This window comes from Mauremys reevesii, linkage group 24 (genome assembly GCF_016161935.1).
Source record: "Mauremys reevesii isolate NIE-2019 linkage group 24, ASM1616193v1, whole genome shotgun sequence".
Taxonomy (NCBI): domain Eukaryota; kingdom Metazoa; phylum Chordata; order Testudines; family Geoemydidae; genus Mauremys; species Mauremys reevesii.
The window spans coordinates 3,952,144-3,969,634 of NC_052646.1; the positions used below are offsets into that span (position 1 = coordinate 3,952,144).

Genomic DNA, 17,491 nt, shown 5'->3' on the forward strand with positions numbered 1-17,491 from the left:
TTCTTTCAGGGGCGACATTTCTCCCCACCGCGGGTGATTTGCAGAGACGCTGTGGTTACCCCTTGGCAGCTATCGCACAGTACGAAAAAAATACAGAGACTGATTGTGACTCCTCTCCGGAAGCGCTGGGTGCTGTTAGTTGGTGTGATGGGATGCAAGTTACTGCCACAAGCAAGGAGGGAGGGGCGTTTGGATATGCGAATGAGGGGTAGAAATCTCTCTCTGCATCTCTTTCCAGCCATAAGATCTAGCAGTGAGGGCAGGGGAAGTGTCAAGATGGGATCTAACTAGCCATCTTTCTCTCTCTCCTCCCCTTCATCTGTCTCTAGCCAGCCTGATTTTCCTACCTACACTGGTCTCTGTCCATAGATAGACCCTTATCTCTATAGCTAGTTAACCTCTCCTCAATCTAGCCATCTTTCTCTGTCCTTGCGGCTGGTATTGTCTCTTTCGCTCATTGCATCCACAATCTCTCTCACTCCTTTGTCCTGCGCCGCTAGCACTAAACCCTCGTCATGGGTTAAAGCAAATCTTTTCAGGCCCCTTGGGGTTTTTCGAATAGGGGGAGTGGAAGGGTTGGGTTTTCTTTAACCCCACCGCACGGCTTTAACTCATCTTTATGGCCCTTCAGCTTCATCATTCATTCATCATTCATGCCCGTCACCCCAACCGGGGTATGGGCCGCCAACAACAGATCTCCATAGTCTTCTATCCTGGGCCATTCGCTCTAGCTGGCAGGTTTTAGTTTATTTAATTTCCCCCTGGGAATTTATCAGTGTTTATTACCACCACAATAAAAACAGGCGAAAATCAGTGCAAAACACGATTAATAATTTTTCTGGGTAAATATCAGGGTTTATTTTGTTGGGTGGAAAGGCGGCGGGAAAAAGTATTCAGCAGATCAATGCTTTGAATTCTGTTCATCAGTGTGGATGGCTGCAGAACTAACACAGAACTCAGAACACAAGGCCACCGCTGAGTTTAAGAAAACGCTCTCTCTCTAATCCCCAAATAAAACTTTTCATCTGAATAAAGAGTTTACTGTTGTAGACTCAGAACTCTTAGCCTATAAATATTGACATGTAATAATCGGGCCACACCATTTGCCTACATTCAACTTCATCTTTTTTTTTGTTTTTTAAACTTTCGGATACCTCCTTGTGTTCTGAAACGTATTCCATTACAGAGTTTTGTTTTCTTCCCATTTTAGCGCGTCAGCTCTTTAAACCGTTCTCTGCTAACAGCTTGAAATGTGCACGTGCTGAGCGTGAGCTTCATCAGTTCGTTCAGATGCGCCCGCACCTCAGAGCTCGTGTGCGTGCCTGTGTTTACAGTGTGTAGCTTCTAGACTAAATACGTACACCCCTACTTCAGAAACAGGGAGCTTTGCATATCCACACGGACTAATGTATGACCAGAATACAGATCTCTCACGCAATGTATTGTATTTTCCTAATAAAACAAGTTATTTTTTACATATTTGAATTATACAAAAGTAGGGTGAAAAAATCAGAAAAAAAAATGGACTATTACTTTTTGCAAAACCCGGGAATTTTTCGGTACAAATTGGTTTAAACTGAAAATGAAGGGGGATGCTCATCCTGTATATTTCCTCCCGCCCAGGTGGAGCGATGACGGACATGCTGCTGCTGCTCTGGGTATTCGCCCGCCTTGCTTTTACAGACGCATTTATCTTTGAGGACGGTGCAGGTAAGTCGGACACCCTCCGAGCCGGCCAACAGGCAGCTTTGTGCGATGGCTACGGCCAAGATCCATTCAAAGCTGAGTCGAGTGCATTAGGGCACTGGGCTGCCCCTCCAGAGACCTGAGGTCTAGTCCCGGCTCTGCCTCTGACCTTGGGCCAGTAACTTCTCCTGGGTCTGTCTTGTCTAGCTGGGTCCAAGGCAGGGACTGGCTCCTGCTATGGGCACGTGCAGAATGAAGCCCTGATCCTGGCTTGGGCTCCCTGATCTCTAATTGTAAGGCTGTAGTACTGCCTCTTATTAAGGTTGCCCAACACTTTCCATTATAAGACCCTGTTTTCAGTTGCCTTTAACTTTGCCAAACTTAAACCACCTGGGCTGCAAATTTTCCATGCCAGGTGTTTGTCTTAGGCTGAATTTTTTGGGGGGTAGGGTGGGGTGGCGGGGAGGGAGGGATTTTTGATGAAATAGATCAACCAGTTCTGAAAGCAAGGCCAGGAATAGAGACGTTCTTTGGCCCATCTTACAGAAGTCAGGTGACCTTTCTTTGACAAGCTTTAACACCCCCTTTGCCCCCCCCCCGCTTTGGAGCAGGGACTTGAAATTTGGTAAGGGGGAGGGGGACGGCCTCTGTATCCGGGAACTGCCTTTTGCAGCCCCTGTGAAAATCCACTCAAATTTGACCAAGTCTTTGGTGGGCGAGGAGGGGAAGTTTGCACGTGCCACAGAGACGTAGAAAAGATGGTCTGGAAGGGACCTCAAGAGGTCACGAAGCCCAGCCCCCTGCGCTGAGGCAGCACCAAATAAGCCCAGACCAGCTCTGACAGGGCTTTGCCCAACCTGTTATTAAAAACCTCCAGTGAGGGGAGATCCCAGCGCTTACCTGCCCGAGAGTTCGAAAGTTCCTCCTAACATCTCACCTAAATCTCCCTTGCTACAGATTAAGCCCCTTACTTCTGGCCTGGGCCCTCCATGGACCCAGAGAACAATTGATCCCTCTCCTCTTTCTAACAGCCCTTCATTTCTCTGAAGACTTATCCGCCCCACTTCCCCGTCTGCTTTTCTCAAGACTAAACGTGCCCAGGGCTTTCTTCAGTCTTTCCTCCTAGGTTTTCTAAACCTTTGATCACTTGGGCTGCTCTCCTCTGGACTCTGTCCACATCCTTCCTAAGTACGCACAATATGCCCGCTGGGGTCCCACCAGTGCCGAGTAGAGCGGGACAGGTACCGCCTCCGCCTTGCGGACGACACCCGTTCGTACACCCCCTAAAATGATATTTGCCTTTTCCAGGACTCTGTCTCATTGTCCGCTCATTCAGTTAGCGATCCGCTGGAATCCCCCGCTCCTTTCTAGCGGGATGCCCCGCAGTCCCCTTTCGTAGGTGGTCTTCGATTTTAGCATTAAATTCCCAGAAGATTCTGCCTGCACCAAGCGAGAGCCTGGGGCTCAGCAGGAATTTTCTTGCCATTACAGCACTGGGCTGCCACGGGGGGGCAGGCCCCTGAACTGAGAGCAGGCAACCTTGTGCTCTCAAAGACCTCCCTGCTGGGCCCACGCTGAGCATGCAAAGTCAAGCCCTCAAGGGTTAGGAAATGCCAGAAACTCTCCCCCTTGGTCATCTTCATTATGAGACAATCTTTAATTACATGATCATATACTCCATTGTCATATATCAGTACATATATGACAGAACAAGGAGCAATGGTCTCAAGTTGCAGTGGGGGAGGTCTAGGTTGGATATTAGGAAAAACTTTTTCACTAGGAGGGTGGTGAAGCACTGGAATGAGTTACCGAGGGAGGTGGTGGAATCTCCTTCCTTAGAGGTTTTTAAGGCCCAGCTTGACAAAGCCCTGGCTGGGATGATTTAGTTGGGGTTGGTCCTGCTTTGAGCAGGGGGTTGGACTAGATACCTCCTGAGGTCACTTCCAACTCTGATATTCTAGGATTCCCTCCACCCCAGGGCCCCTGCCTCGATAGAGGGTGCTCTGGGGATGTATCAGGGGTCTGTAGGACCCCTGTTGGTGCAAAGCTGGCTTCAACCAAAGGTCGCTAGTTGGTGTTCCTCATTTTCTGGATGCCTGACTCAAGGCCCTAGGCTGCGACCGGCAGAAGTGCCGGGTGCTCACAGCCACAGCGGGCGTCAGTGGGAGCTAGTCTTGAGCCTATGAAGTGCTACACAATGCTAGGTCACATGAAAAACAAAACACCAGGTGCCTCAAATCGGGCACCCAACATTAGCAGCAGTTGCTGCTGCTGAGCTTCATCTCTGTGCGCCTCAGTTCCCCCTCTGTAAAATGGGGATAATCGCACCCTGCCTCCACATGGGGGTCTTGTGAAAATAAAGTCATTGAGCCAAGTGCCCTGATACCACAGCGATGGAGCACCAGGGAAAAAACCCTGAGGAATGTCACAGGTTCCTTCAGGGCTTGGCAGGCCACCTCTGGGCTGGGCACAGCTCCTCCGTCTCTGTCACCTCCCAGTCACTTGGCGTGGGTGGGGTCTGTTCCAGCTTGCCACCCAGTCCCCCAAACCCCAATCCAGGTGAACAGGAGAGTCCCGATACAAACCCTGTGGTCCAATGTCTTATACTGGGTCTTCAGTCTGGATACTGATCCTATACCTACCTCATAGAACTGGAAGGGACCCTGAGAGGTCATTGAGTCCAGCTCCCTGCCTTCACTAGCAGGACCACGTACGACCCAGATCCCTAAGGGGCCCCCCTCAGGGATTGAACTGACAACCCTGGGTTTAGCAGGCCAGTGCTCAAAACACTGAGCTCTCTCTCTCCCCTTCCCCCTCTTAGTGCCAAAGCTTTATATGGCCCATCCTACAAGGGGGTGTATGTGTGGGGAAGGGTAATAAGGGAACCCCCCCCCCCCAGGGTGCCAGCCCACAGCCCTTGTAGTAAGCAGCTAGGGTCTGTCATTTCTTACAATCCCTCATCTGGACTGCGTCCTACCTTGGCTTGTCTGCAGGCGTCTCTCCCCCAGTGCTGCATTCTCCAAATCTTTCTTTCCTTGGCACTTCGGGGCTTTGTGCAATTTCCTCTGGTGCTGAGGAGCTTTCTCAGAGCAACACCAGTGTCTCTGGCACCCAGACTCCCCTGCCAGAGCTGCAGCCTTCCCCCCACCGGCAGCTGTGGTTAACGGGCCAGTGAGTACCAGCTGGGGAGCTAATGGGCCCATCTATTAACCCTTTCCTGGCTGCCACAGCCTGAGCTCTGTACCTCCCAGCACAAGGCAATTGGCCCTTCTGTCTTCAGAGCAGGGGCTGAGCAGCATTCGCTAAATTAAGGCCTGGGGCCATGCAGTGAACAAGAAGCCGAAAGTGATGCATTGCCTAGCGGCTGGCTGAGTGAGCCCTGGCATTGAATAAAGCAGGAGTCCTGGCGGGAGGGGTGCCAGACCCACGCCTGAAGTCTGTGGGGGAATTTGCCCCAGAGGGAGGTTTCCTGAGCTGTCCCTGGGCATGTTTTAGTTAGGTCTCTACGGATACCTCTACACTGCAACCTCTACGAGGCACGGTCTTAATGTGGGTTAGTTAACTCGGGTTAAAACAGCAGCGGAGACACAACTACTCAGCTCCCAACGTGGGTTTGTACAGCTCCGAGCACATGGCGTCCTGGTCAAGGACTATGTGCTAAGGTAACACAAATAATAATATAAGGGAACCGGGGGTTGAACTTGGAGCTGCTAACCTGACTCCATATTTTCATTGCTAGTTTAACCCTACCTGGGAGCTAACCCAGCGCCCCGCATACACACGGGGCGTTCCGATCAAGGTTCTGGGCTCAGCCCTGTTGTCAATGTGACTTTAAATGGAGCAAGGTCCAAGCAGACAGATGTCACACTGAAATCCAGGTCCGGAGAGGGAATCACAGGCAGTTAAAATGACTGAGGGATCAGACAGGGAGAAAAGACAGCAAAGCAGCAATTAATGGACAAACGGACTGAAAATGCCATGCACTGGGTGGCGTAAGTGTGTTTGTGTCCATGTGCGTGTATGTTACCCATGACCTCTGATGGATGGAATAATTACTGCTCAACTGTGTGTCATGGACCCTATACTGCACTAAGTTAATGGGGCTTCTCCTGAGCGACTGCTGACTTTTTGTTTCCTCCCTCTCCCTGGCAGATGACCTCAAGGCTCTGAGAGTCTCTATCGCCAAACACCCGCCTGTCCAGGCAGTGCTGTCGGGCACCCTCACCATTCCCTGCCACGTCACCTACCTGCATCCCCTGGCCACCACTACTGCAGGGGGGCGCCGGGCGGTGCTGGGGGTGCCCCGGATCAAATGGACCTTCATCTCTGAGGGGAAGGAGGCCGAGATCCTGGTGGCCCGGGGGCAGAAGGTGAAGGTGAGCAAAGGCTACTGCAACCGTGTCTCCTTGCCCTTCAACGCGGCCTCGCCCACCGACGCCACTTTGGTGCTGACCGAGCTCCGGTCCAACGACTCCGGGATCTACCGCTGCAACGTGCAACACGGCATCGAGGATGGGCACGACCAGCTGGAGGTGAAGGTCAAAGGTAACAGCTCCCTAACCCTAACATCTGTCACGGGGATGGGGGTGGGATGGGAGTCTGACTGCATGTATAAGCCACACCCACTGCGTGGGGCTGGCTCCCTCTATCGGTGGCTGGGCCAGTACAGAAGCTGACAGCCTTGGGTCTTTTAACTCAGGGCTGGATGTGTCATGCCACACCCCTGGGTGAACGGTCAGTGGCGGGGATTGAACTGGCGACGTCAGGCTGTAAGCGCACGAGCCCCTAGTGCCTGAGCTAAAAGGCCCGTCTCTACTGGCTAATGCTATAATAGTGTTAATATATTGTATTACTACATCTTGTTATTCCCCGCCACTAACACAGCGTGTACCCTGTCGTCCTCTAGCGGCTGATCTCCTAAAGGATAACAGCCTACTACAGCAATCACTTCTTGGAGTTGTTCTTTTTGTTCACCACAGCACTGACAGCTAGCGCTTGCAGAAGGTCCAGCGTTCAATAACCGCTGACGGCTCACGCTGATCATTAGATGAAAGCTTTTATTTATTGCCAGGACTGCGGAGAGGTTGCTATTTATTTCCACTGTGATCGATTTCCCTGGCAAAACCAAACAATTTCCTTAATGCACGCTGAAGGCTATTTCTCCCAGTTTCAATTAACTTTGCACTCTTCTAATATTTAAGTGTTAATCTCATAAGATTCTCCAGGTCTCCCCCCTCCCCCTGCCTTGCAAAAGTCCAGCTGGCAACGCACCCTCTCCTCTCCAGCCTCCCTATCTCTGCTCATTGTTTTCTGCCTTTCTTCAAACCCGGCAAGAAGCCCAAGTTCTCCCATTCATGTTAGAAAAATTTCCGGCTGCTCTGATTCCTCGCTCGACATTGCCAGGCATGCAATTTACACCAGAGTGATGGGCCGCCTGGTTTAAAGGATGATTTCCCTCTGCAGTTTAGCTGTGGCTCTTCAGTGGCGGGAAAGCACGGTCTTGTGGTTAAAGCTTAGAAGCAGGAGTCAGGACTCTTGTGTTCTGTTACTAACTTGCTGTGTGACCCAGAGCAAACCATGTCCCTTCGTCGTGCCTCAGTTTCCCTATCTGTAAGGGGGGATGGGGCCACTAATGATTCTTGTCCAGCTCAGAGGGAAACAGAGTGCTAGTTTATGTCATGATCATTGCACAAAAGGGCAAAACTCTGACTAGGAGTTAGCACTTATACAGCATGTATATATCTTTGACTTCCTAAAGATGGGTATTTTCATCTCCATTTGACAGACAGGGAAACTGAGGCACGTAAAGACAGGAAATGACATGGCCGAGGCCACAAAGGAAGTCGGTGGGCAGAACTGGACATAGAACCCCCCTCTCTGGCTTCTTTGCTCTAACCCCCATCCCACACTGAGTGGATGGTCGTGTTTTCAGAACAGTCATGACCCAACCGCTGGAAAATGAAGGGATTCAGGCTAGAAATAAGGTGCAAATGTTTAACAGCGAGGAGCAATCAGCCACAGGAACAACTGACCTCCGGGGAGGTGGGCTGTCCGTCACTTGAAGTCTTTAAATCAAGACTGGCTAAAAGCCGCACTCTCGTTCAACAAGAAGTTCCAGCATCACAGGACGAAGTTCTCAGGCCTGCGTTATGCAGAAGACCAGACCAGATGATCAAAACGGTCCTTTCTGGCCTTAAGATTTTGCATAAGATCCTATGATGGGTCATAGCAGGCTACCGATGCACGCAGCAAGCGAATGGACCACTGGGGCTCGGACTCAGGGCGTACAGGGCCGAGGCCAGGGGTTCTCAAACTTCATTGCACCACGACCTCTCTTCTGACAACAAAAAACTACTACACGAAGCCTGACTCCACCCGAGCTCCACCGCTGCGGGCAGGGGGGCCGAAACCAAACGCCTGAGCCCAGTCACCCAGGGCTGACGCCCTTGGGGTCAGGCTTCAGCCCCGGGCGCTGGGTCTCAGGCTTTGGCTTCCGCCCTGGGTGGTGGGGCTCGAGCTTTGGCCCCATGCCCCAGCAAGTCTAACGCCATCCCTGGTGACCCCATTATGCATTGAGACAGTGTCATAGCTGGCTGATGGCGCGTATACCATACTGCACCTCCCCAATACCCCTGGCTTAATGGCCCGCCAGACCTGCGTTTGCACAGACATTTAGATGCTGTTTCACACTCTGTCCTCTAGGGGTGGTGTTCCTTTATCGGGAGGGCTCCATGCGCTACGCCTACACCTTTGCCAAGGCTCGGGAGGCCTGCACCAGGATAGGGGCACAGATCGCCACCCCCGAACAGCTGTACGCCGCCTATTTCAGCGGCTACGAGCAATGCGACGCAGGCTGGATCGCGGACCAGACAGTCAGGTGGGCAACTCACGCAGAGGCTAGATTCAGGTGGATGCAGAACTCACGTGAACCACATTGTTCACCTGTGGAACTCACCGCCACTGGATATTAAGGCGATGAATAATGATGAGTTCCAATACGGGGCAATCCACTTCCCCAATACCAAAATGGAATTCTTCCTATGCCATTGCGTAGTGATGATGATCTATATTACAACAGTGCCTTGAGACCCTAGTACTGGACTGGGACCGCATTGTGCTAGGCACTGCACACGCCCATAACGAAAAGATGGCCCACGCGCCAAAGAACTTGCTGTCTAAGACACTGTACATGGCTTCTGTGAACTTTGCTGCAAATTAAACACTGATTAGAGCAGGCTGAAATTTTCCACCTGCAACAATTCCAAAGGAGATTGCAAACAGCAGCTTTTGGGCACAGTTTGCAATCGCCTTAACCTGGAGACAGCAAGCAAGCACCAGGCGGTCATGACCACCTTGCGCTTCCCACGTAGCTAAATGGGACATCTGGTTGGCTTGGAGGAGACTCCTGGAAAAGGAAACGTTGAAAACCACTGCTCTAGGAGCCTGATTGAAACCCCGTGGTTGTCAAAGGAAAGGCTCCCATTGATTTCAGTGAGCTTCAGAGCAGAGTTGCTGGTCACCTAGTCAACGGGCCCTACATGGGCTAAGATTTCCAGATGTGGCCACTGACTTTGAATGCGGGGGTTTGGGTTGCCTCACCTTGGATTTTTACAAAGTGCTGACTCCCCACAACGTCAGCTGGAGCTGCAAGTGCTTCTGGAAATCAAGCCCCCAGGGTGGTCTCAAAGGGGGTGTCCCAAAAATCAGTGGCCAATTGGGGTAGGGCTTCTTTGCCGGAGTCACCTAAGCCCTCTGCTGGGAGCCAGCCAGGGGTTTAGCAGCAGCACCTGACCGGCTGGCTCCAGCCGTCCTTTTCTCTCTGTGGAAAATCAATACTTGTGTTTCCTCATTCCAGGTACCCAATCCACACCCCTCGAGAGGGCTGTTATGGAGACATGGATGGGTTGCCGGGGGTCCGTAACTATGGCGTTGTGGACCCAGAAGACATGTACGATGTCTACTGTTACGTTGAAGATCTGCACGGTAATTCTGACGCCCAAGTGCATTGTGTCCTTAGCTGCCTTCATGGCCCATGCTGGAACAATCCAGTCCAGTTTCCTGTCCAGTAAACCCCATAAAGGGCAACAGAGGAACAAACTACCCACATGGCTTGGCTTCGGCCCTGGTGTGGGAAGGGGCGCAAGTTCCGGCTGGGGGTGCGGGCTCTGGGCTGGGGATGAGAGGTTTGGGGTGCAGGAGGGTGCTCTGGGCTGGGATTGAGGAGTTTAGAGAGTGGGAGGGGTAATCGGGGCTGGGGCGGAGGGTTGGGGAGAGGCTCAGGGGGTGCAGGCTCCAAGTGGTGCTTACCTCAAGTGGCTCCTGGAAGCAGTGGTATGTCCCTTCTCTGGCTCCTACACGGAGGCATGGCCAGTCGGCTCTGCACGCTGCCCCATCTGCAGGCACCGCCCCTGCAGCTCCCATTGGAGCGCCTGAGGGGGCCATGCCGTGGCTTCCGGGAGCCGTGTGGTGCGGCCCTGACCCAGTGCCCTGGCCAGAGGGGGACCGGAGCGGGGCCGAACCGCATGGTGCGGCCCGCGGGACATAGTTTTCCCACCCCTGTCTTAGATAGTGCTTGGAGATCGATGGTAGCTAGTGGATCCACTGGGAGTTTGTTCAGTATTGTAATTAGAAGGGTGGGGTGGGTCATGCAGCCGTAGGAAGCAGTAAGAAAGGGTGGGAGGGAGGCTGAAAGAGCTCTCTCTCCTGGACTGGCGGAGACCCTTGTGGCTCTGATTCCTCCCCTCTCCATCTGCGTTGGCAGGAGAACTCTTTCTGAGGACCGCCCCAGACAAATTCACCCTGGAGGAGGCCAGGGCTCATTGTGAGGCGCTGGGAGAGGAGATAGCGACACCGGGCCAGCTGTACGCAGCCTGGAACGAAGGGCTGGACCAGTGCAGCTCGGGCTGGCTGGCCGACGGCAGCGTCCGCTACCCCATCGTCACCCCGCGGGAACGGTGCGGCGGGAGCCAGCCGGGAGTCAAAACCGTCTTCCAGTTCCGGAACCAGACTGGATTCCCCGATGCCCAGAGCAGATACGATGTGTACTGCTTTCGAGGTAAAGGACCTCGGGGTCGCAGACAGATTTGCCTGCCGGCTGCCGCCAGGAGCCCATGTTGATGCACCCTCGGGTGAAATGCTTCCCCATGCTGAGGGGCCAGCGTTAGGCCTCGGTCACTGCATTGATACGGTCTCATTTCAACCCTTGCTGAGCTCCTTCTCCCTGAGCTTGCAGCCTTCCCCTGAGCAAAACCCCAACCCGCGTCTTAAAAAAAAAAAAAAAAAAGGGGTGGTGGAAAGATTGATTTGAGCTCAGATCTGCTTCTGGGCTAATCAGACACTTTTCACTAGTGTAACTGACCCACGGGGTGCAGCCCGATGGAGTAACTGTTGCCATTTTTACATCTACTCCCACAGTCTTAAAATGCAGCTTTCCTGCACGGATACTGTATGATACTTATTTGTACCCCTCGCTGAGCTCACGGTGCCACGGTGCTGGTGCTGTACATACACGTAGTCAGAGACGGTCTCTGCCCCAAAGCACTCACAGCCTAGATGAACATGGGTGGGAGAAACATAGGGCCATTGCCCTCACTTTACAGGAGAGAAACTGAGGCACAGAGTTTGTTTTTTTTAATGCAAGTCTGTGGCAGAGTTGGGAATCAGACTCGGACTTCTTAGGGTCCAGGTTAGTGCCTTTTCTGCAAGCCGAACCTTCCTCAGAGCCACAGAACTGCCGTTGGTCTCCTTTTCCTATCGCACGTCCTTCATTGTGCTGCGTAACAAGGGCAGTGTGACTTTCCCCTGCATGACAGCATGGGACACAACCCGGCGTTGTACGACCGCTGAGACTTAGCCAAGGAAGTTGCCCAAAACGTATCTTGCTGGCTATCTTATGTTGGTTGTTGGGCATGGTGCCGAGGTCTCGGGGAGTGGGCGAGCCTCTGGATTCTGGCAGGCATCCCTCAGGGCAGTGATACTAATCCTGGCTTCTGATAGATATAAATCAGTGTCACTCCTTTGGAATCACAACTGGTGTAAATGGGTATCACTCCACTGAAGCCAGTGGGCCAGACCCCCAACTGGATCATTTGACATAGATCTATTGGCCTCATCGGAGCTAAACTGAAACCCCCAGATAAGGATCTAGCCTGTTTGCATTTTATTAATTATTATTCAAAATAACAACACTGCAAAATGCTGCAGGGTCTTTCTTTGTACTGGCCATGGGGCCGGAGTGACAATATTCTGAGACAAACTAGGCAGGATTGGGAATGGATTTCTGAGGGAATTGGGAATGGGTAGTGTGGATACTTTCCCCTCTTGGCTGCTGGTTCAACAATTGACCAGTGATGGCCAAAGCTCCTTGTAACACACCAATGGCTCTGAGCCCCCCGCTGTGATAACTCCGAAGGGCTCAGTCCGGACCTGGAAAGATTTTTTTCATTCCAGTGACAAATTTTGACCAAAATTAATGTCATTTCCGTTAATATTTTTCTTCCGAAGTTTTTTGGGGGTTCTCATTAAAAGTTATTTTTCATGAAAACTCAAAATGTTTAGTGAAAAACTAAGGTCCCATGAGAATGTCTTTCTGTCTCTCTGTCTCTCTCTCTTTGACTAAAAAGCCCATTTTCAGTTGGAAAAACGCTTTGAAGAAAGTGTGTTGACCAGCTCCCATCTCAGTCCATGTCCCATTGGAGGAGGAGCTCCCCACATCATGAAACAGGCCACAGTTTTCAAAAGCACCTACTTCCGTTGGGTGCCCAGCAGGAGAGGCCTTCAAGAGGGACCTGGTTTTCATAGGCCTTAAGGGGTCTCAAGGTGGCCCCCTCCCAAATCTGAGAATCTTGGCCCATTCAGCCCCATCGTTGGCAGCGTTCAAAGAGGCCTCAGTTCCCCTTTGGGGGGAGACGGAAGAAGCTTTTACCACCTACACGCTCTGCTGTGGCTAATTCCAGGGCTTCAGTTTCTGAAGCTACCCATAAATCCCCTTGTGATGGCCGCCATCTTGGCTGACCCATCGGGGATCGAACCGGTGCCCAGTGGAGCTAAAAGCATATGCTGCTACAGCGCTAAGCCAGCGTAGATGGGGCTGTAGCAGACTCATATCCTCTGGATTTCTGCAGGGCTGATTCTATAACATTTCCCCCCTGGGTTACACACTCCCCGTGCTTTTAAGCTGTTTGGTTTAAGATCTCACAAATAAAAAAGAGAGGTGATAAAATAAGCTCAGGGCAGAGAAAAGAAGAGCTAACACGATGCAAGTGTAAAAATCGATGCCAACTGGAAATCCGTCTCAGCTGCAAGGTTCGGACTGAGAAGTGGAACCGAACCCTCTCGAAGTTATGGGGGTGGGGGATGGGTCAGAGGTAGGGAGTTTTGCTTTGGTTTATCGTAAAGCTCGGAGGCCCAGCTCCTCAGTGGGCATGAATCCGGGGAGCTTTCATGGAGTGAGGCCCAGCTGAGCGTCCGGGCCAAGATTTAGCTTCACTGTTCAGCTCTGGAGCTGGGACTAGATCGCAATTGCCAGGGTGTTCTCTGAGCTGAGTTCAGGCCTTGCTCAGATATAAACTCGAAGGGCCTGATTCTCAGTTACAGTAAGTCCCATCTACACCCTGCTCCGATGGTGTAAAGGGACCCTTAGCCTGGATGCCATGATACCCATTTTGAGGTCCTTTTGCCCTGCAAGGAACCTCGGTGTCAATGAGAATCAAGCCCCAAAGCTTAACATAGGCTGGATTTATCCCTGAGGAAACTCCATGGGAGTCACTGGAGTTCACCAGGATGAATCCAGATCATCTTCTCTGACCCTCCTGAACCTCAGACGAAGGGCGAGGGTGGTCCTGCTTTGGAAGGTTATTGATTGGAAGGTGTCGCTGCCTGACGCCCCGGGGACAGGCCGAGGCAGTAATCTCCCACTTTCTTTTTGCCCACAGAAGAGACAGATGCTTTCACAGCGTCTCCAGAAAAATACCGAGCCACTGAGCCTGAGGGGACCAAGGAGATTGTTACAGTGACAGAAAAGCTGGAGGAGCTTCAGCTGTCCAAAGCGGAAGTGGAGAATGAGTCGAGAGGGGCTATATACACCGTCCCTCTTTTTCAAGACATGAGAGACGCTGAGCAGCAAAAGCCAAGCGGTGCCCCCGAAGAGGACAAAATTCCTGTCTCCTGGGAACCCCCTCTAGATAACGCCGTATCCTCAGATCTAGGACTTCACCCGCCATCACGTTCCCCCGAGAGCCCAGCCAGTCCCGAGGCAGGTCTGATTAGCAGTGATGTAAAACCAGGGAGCCCTGCCCTTCCAGCTGAGGAAGGGGAAACGGGGAGAATTGGAAATTGCACAGACACACCCAGGAATGGTAGGTAGAGAATCCTCTTAGTGTGATCAGCGAACGATTTTAAGGCGATGGCTAGAATGGGGTCACAAACACAGCTTTGAAGGCATGTGCCCAAAGCTCCAGAGTCCATAGGACTTGTATTTTCAAAGAAGCCAAAGGGATTTAGATGCCCATGTTACAATGGGAGTTAGGCATCTTTGACAATTGCAAGCTAATCCAGTCTCTCCTACAGGTGGCTTATGTCCGTTGGCCCCATTGTCAGGATCTCGCCAAATACTTTCACTGGCAATATTTATGGGGAGAGCTGGTTGAAGAACCAGTAAAACGAAACGTAATGAATTTTTTTAACTGTTTCTTTGAAACCTTGACAAAAATTTTCAAAATTTTTCTATCCAGGGGATCAAAAAACTGAAAAACATTTGTCAGAAACATTCAGCTTCTTTTTGCCCCAGCTGAAATTAAATGAAAAATCAAAATTTGCAAAAGTCCCAGTAGCTCAAACTAGTGTTGGGCTTGGTGCTGAAATCCCCTGAAATTCATGGCAAGTTCAGAACCTGGATCCAGAACCCATTTTGGCTGCTGGCTCCTTCCTTCCACTTTTAATAAAATAAAAGGGGTGAAAAGAGAGAGGAATTCACATATTTATGAAAAGTAAAACGTGCACAGAGCCAGTTCATTTTGTAGTTCTGGCAACGAAGGACTTGGAACCAGCTCTTTGCCTGGTGTAAATGGCCTCACTCAGTTTCGTTTAAATGGGAGTTCACACCAGCTAAGGGATCTGGTTTATAGTTCCCAGACAAAACACTGTTAAAATGGAGTTAAGGTTGATGTTAAGTTCGCAAAACAAGGAGGATGGAGAGTCTAGTGGTTAGGGCACTAGCCTGGGATACAGGAGACCTGCATTCAATTCTCTTTTCTGCACAGACTTCCTGTGTAAACTTGGCCAAGTCAGTAAACTGGGGATAATAGCATTGCCCTATCTCACAGGGTTGTTATAAGGATAAATACATTGAAGATTGTGAGTTGCTTGAGATATAATGGTAAGAGGGCCATATAAATACCTAAGATAGATATAATATGGATGATCAACTTAAGGGCAAATGTTGGAGAGATGTTGTGATGATCAATGACAATATTTTTGTTCTGAAAAGTTGGTTTGAAATGAAAAATGTGGTTTCGTCCTGTTGAATCATTTCATTTTGATTGAAAAGGCTGAAATATTTAGCTCTGACATTTCCGCTTAGAAACTTTTCGTTTCGCGAGAAGTTTTGATAGTTCAGCTTTTGAGGAACAGGAACTTAATTTGAACTGTCAGCGTTTTCCCCGGGGAACGAAAACCCCCTTTTCCGAGCAGCTCTGGTTGTTCGTCCTGAAGGAGGCAGGAGATAGTTTGATTGCTTTTTCATTTGAATTTTGCAGAGGAAGAACACGGAACTGACCCGGAGCAAACCTGGAAGTCTTTGTTGGAGGGAGAGAACGTGAGGACTACTAAAGAGACGCAGCTACTGGGCAGCCGCCACCAGGGATCAGATGGGGTACAGAACCCAGTTCATCCCACTGAGATGGCTCCAGGAGAGCCCCAATCCATGGTCCCCCATGCAGAGGTGGAAATGACTGATGGAGACATGACCACCAGCCCTACAAATGCGCCAGTGGAAATCTCACCAAAACTAGCCAGATCCGGTGATGCAATCGAACCAAACATGTCTCGCATTCCCATCAGTTCCCACCAAGAACACGGAGAGGACCCCACAGCAGAAGGCAGCTCTGCTGATGTCTTAGAGGCGGATTTCATCAATGGTTCCAAGCACCTAGAGGTCGTTGCCACGAAGGAGGCAGATGCTCAGAACACCAGCGCCAGGGGCATCGAGGAGGACTCTGGGGTACAAGAGCACTCTCCTACCATCGCTGCTTCTGCTGCCCCAACTGTGGGGTGGAAGGCAGAAGATCTCAAAGAACCAGGTCGGGCTCTCTCTACGGAACGTGCCCAGACCTATGCCACCCCCCCAAGTGGGCTTGTTTCCGGGTTGAGCAGCACACGCTTCCCTGACCTGGGCAGACACCCGGGTGCTTCTGAAGATGCAGAGCTATCTGGAGACGGGGCACTTGGCACAGCGTGGCCAGAAGGCACCCCAGCGATTCAGGATATCCTGCTATCCGTATCCCCTGGTATGGGAAAGTCCAGCCTCCAGGAGAATGAGGAGCACTCAGGTTCTACCTGGCTTCTGCTGCCTGCTGCCACCCGCTCCCAGGTGGAGGACGTCCGCTCTGCCTCCCGACCGGAGGTGACGATGGTTGCCCTCACCGTTTCGCACACGGAAGTAGGACAGGTCCATACCGTGCTGCCGCCCATTGGAAAATCTCCAGCAGAGAGCGACAGCCAGATGGTGGGACACAAGCGGGTGGGACCGCCTGACTCCGACGCGAGCGGCCCATTGATAGGTGAATCATCTGAGGAGGAGAAGGCCATTGAAGGGCAAACTGTTCTCTCTGCTACCCTGGCACCAGCGGCCATCTCCCCCACAGGTACTCCTGGAGAACCAGAAGTGGACAGATGCTCATCCACCACCAAGCACGGCCTCACCCCCACCACTGCAGACATCTCCAAAGAAGCATCAGGCCCAGCGTTGGAGGGGATCCCTTTCACAGACGCCCCTTTGACCGCCACCCACCCTCTTCCCGTCCTGCCAACAGACAGCGCCAGCCTGGGAGCAGGGGTGAACATTTCAGGTAACCCATATGGCTGTGTTGCCTTGGCCCTTTGGGCAGCCATATACACTGGCCTCTCGCACTAAAAACCTCCCTTGCACACTATGCTTTCCTCTGTCTGTCCATTTGTCTGTCTGTCTTTCTCTCCCCCCCCATTCAGCTGGATCAGGGAAGTTTAACGTTCCGGAGAAGCACATATTTGTCAAACAAATTGGTCTCAACCGCGCATGCACTTTAAATCTCTCGCTACTTCTATGAAGTGTTTTTAACAACTGTTTCAATGAAAAAAAAAAGTACTATGACTAAACACGGTACTAATAAAGGGAATTAAAAAGCTTTCTAGAACAAAACCACCTTGGCTAGATCTGTGCTTCCCTTTGTCTTTATTGGTCCATTGCCTTGTGTCTTATTGCAATTTTCCTCATATGTGTGTGTGTGTCTCCCACTGATGAACTAATTCTCTTTACACCCGGCCTAAGAACTATGGGCCAGATTATAAACCCCTTCTGTATAGTGGGCCTGATTCTCATTTATCCTGAGGCCCCTTTGCACAGCTCTGCCGGTGTAACATGTTATTGTTTGCATTGTGATAGTGTCTTGAAAATTTCTGCAAACTGACAAACCAAATCAGCTTGGGTAAATGGAAACTTTTTGAGCATTTTGAAATATTTCATTTGGATTTTGACCATATACCACCCCCTTTTCAACCTTTTTTTAAAGTATAAAATTATATTTTGAAACAAAAAATTGTTTGAACTGAA

General features: G+C 51.1%; 1 protein-coding gene across 2 annotated transcripts in view; it reads left to right on the plus strand.

The window, feature by feature from the left end:
• The window catches only part of BCAN (brevican), a 54,660-nt gene that overhangs the window by 18,843 nt on the left and 18,326 nt on the right, over positions 1 to 17,491 (plus strand). For both annotated transcript variants that reach the window (XM_039512090.1, XM_039512091.1), the window contains exons 2-8: positions 1,624 to 1,710; positions 5,839 to 6,231; positions 8,389 to 8,563; positions 9,542 to 9,669; positions 10,448 to 10,741; positions 13,620 to 14,042; positions 15,441 to 16,751. In XM_039512090.1, coding sequence (XP_039368024.1) covers positions 1,632 to 1,710; positions 5,839 to 6,231; positions 8,389 to 8,563; positions 9,542 to 9,669; positions 10,448 to 10,741; positions 13,620 to 14,042; positions 15,441 to 16,751 — 2,803 coding nt within the window. In that variant the 5' untranslated portion in view covers positions 1,624 to 1,631. The remainder of the gene's footprint in view (positions 1 to 1,623; positions 1,711 to 5,838; positions 6,232 to 8,388; positions 8,564 to 9,541; positions 9,670 to 10,447; positions 10,742 to 13,619; positions 14,043 to 15,440; positions 16,752 to 17,491) is intronic.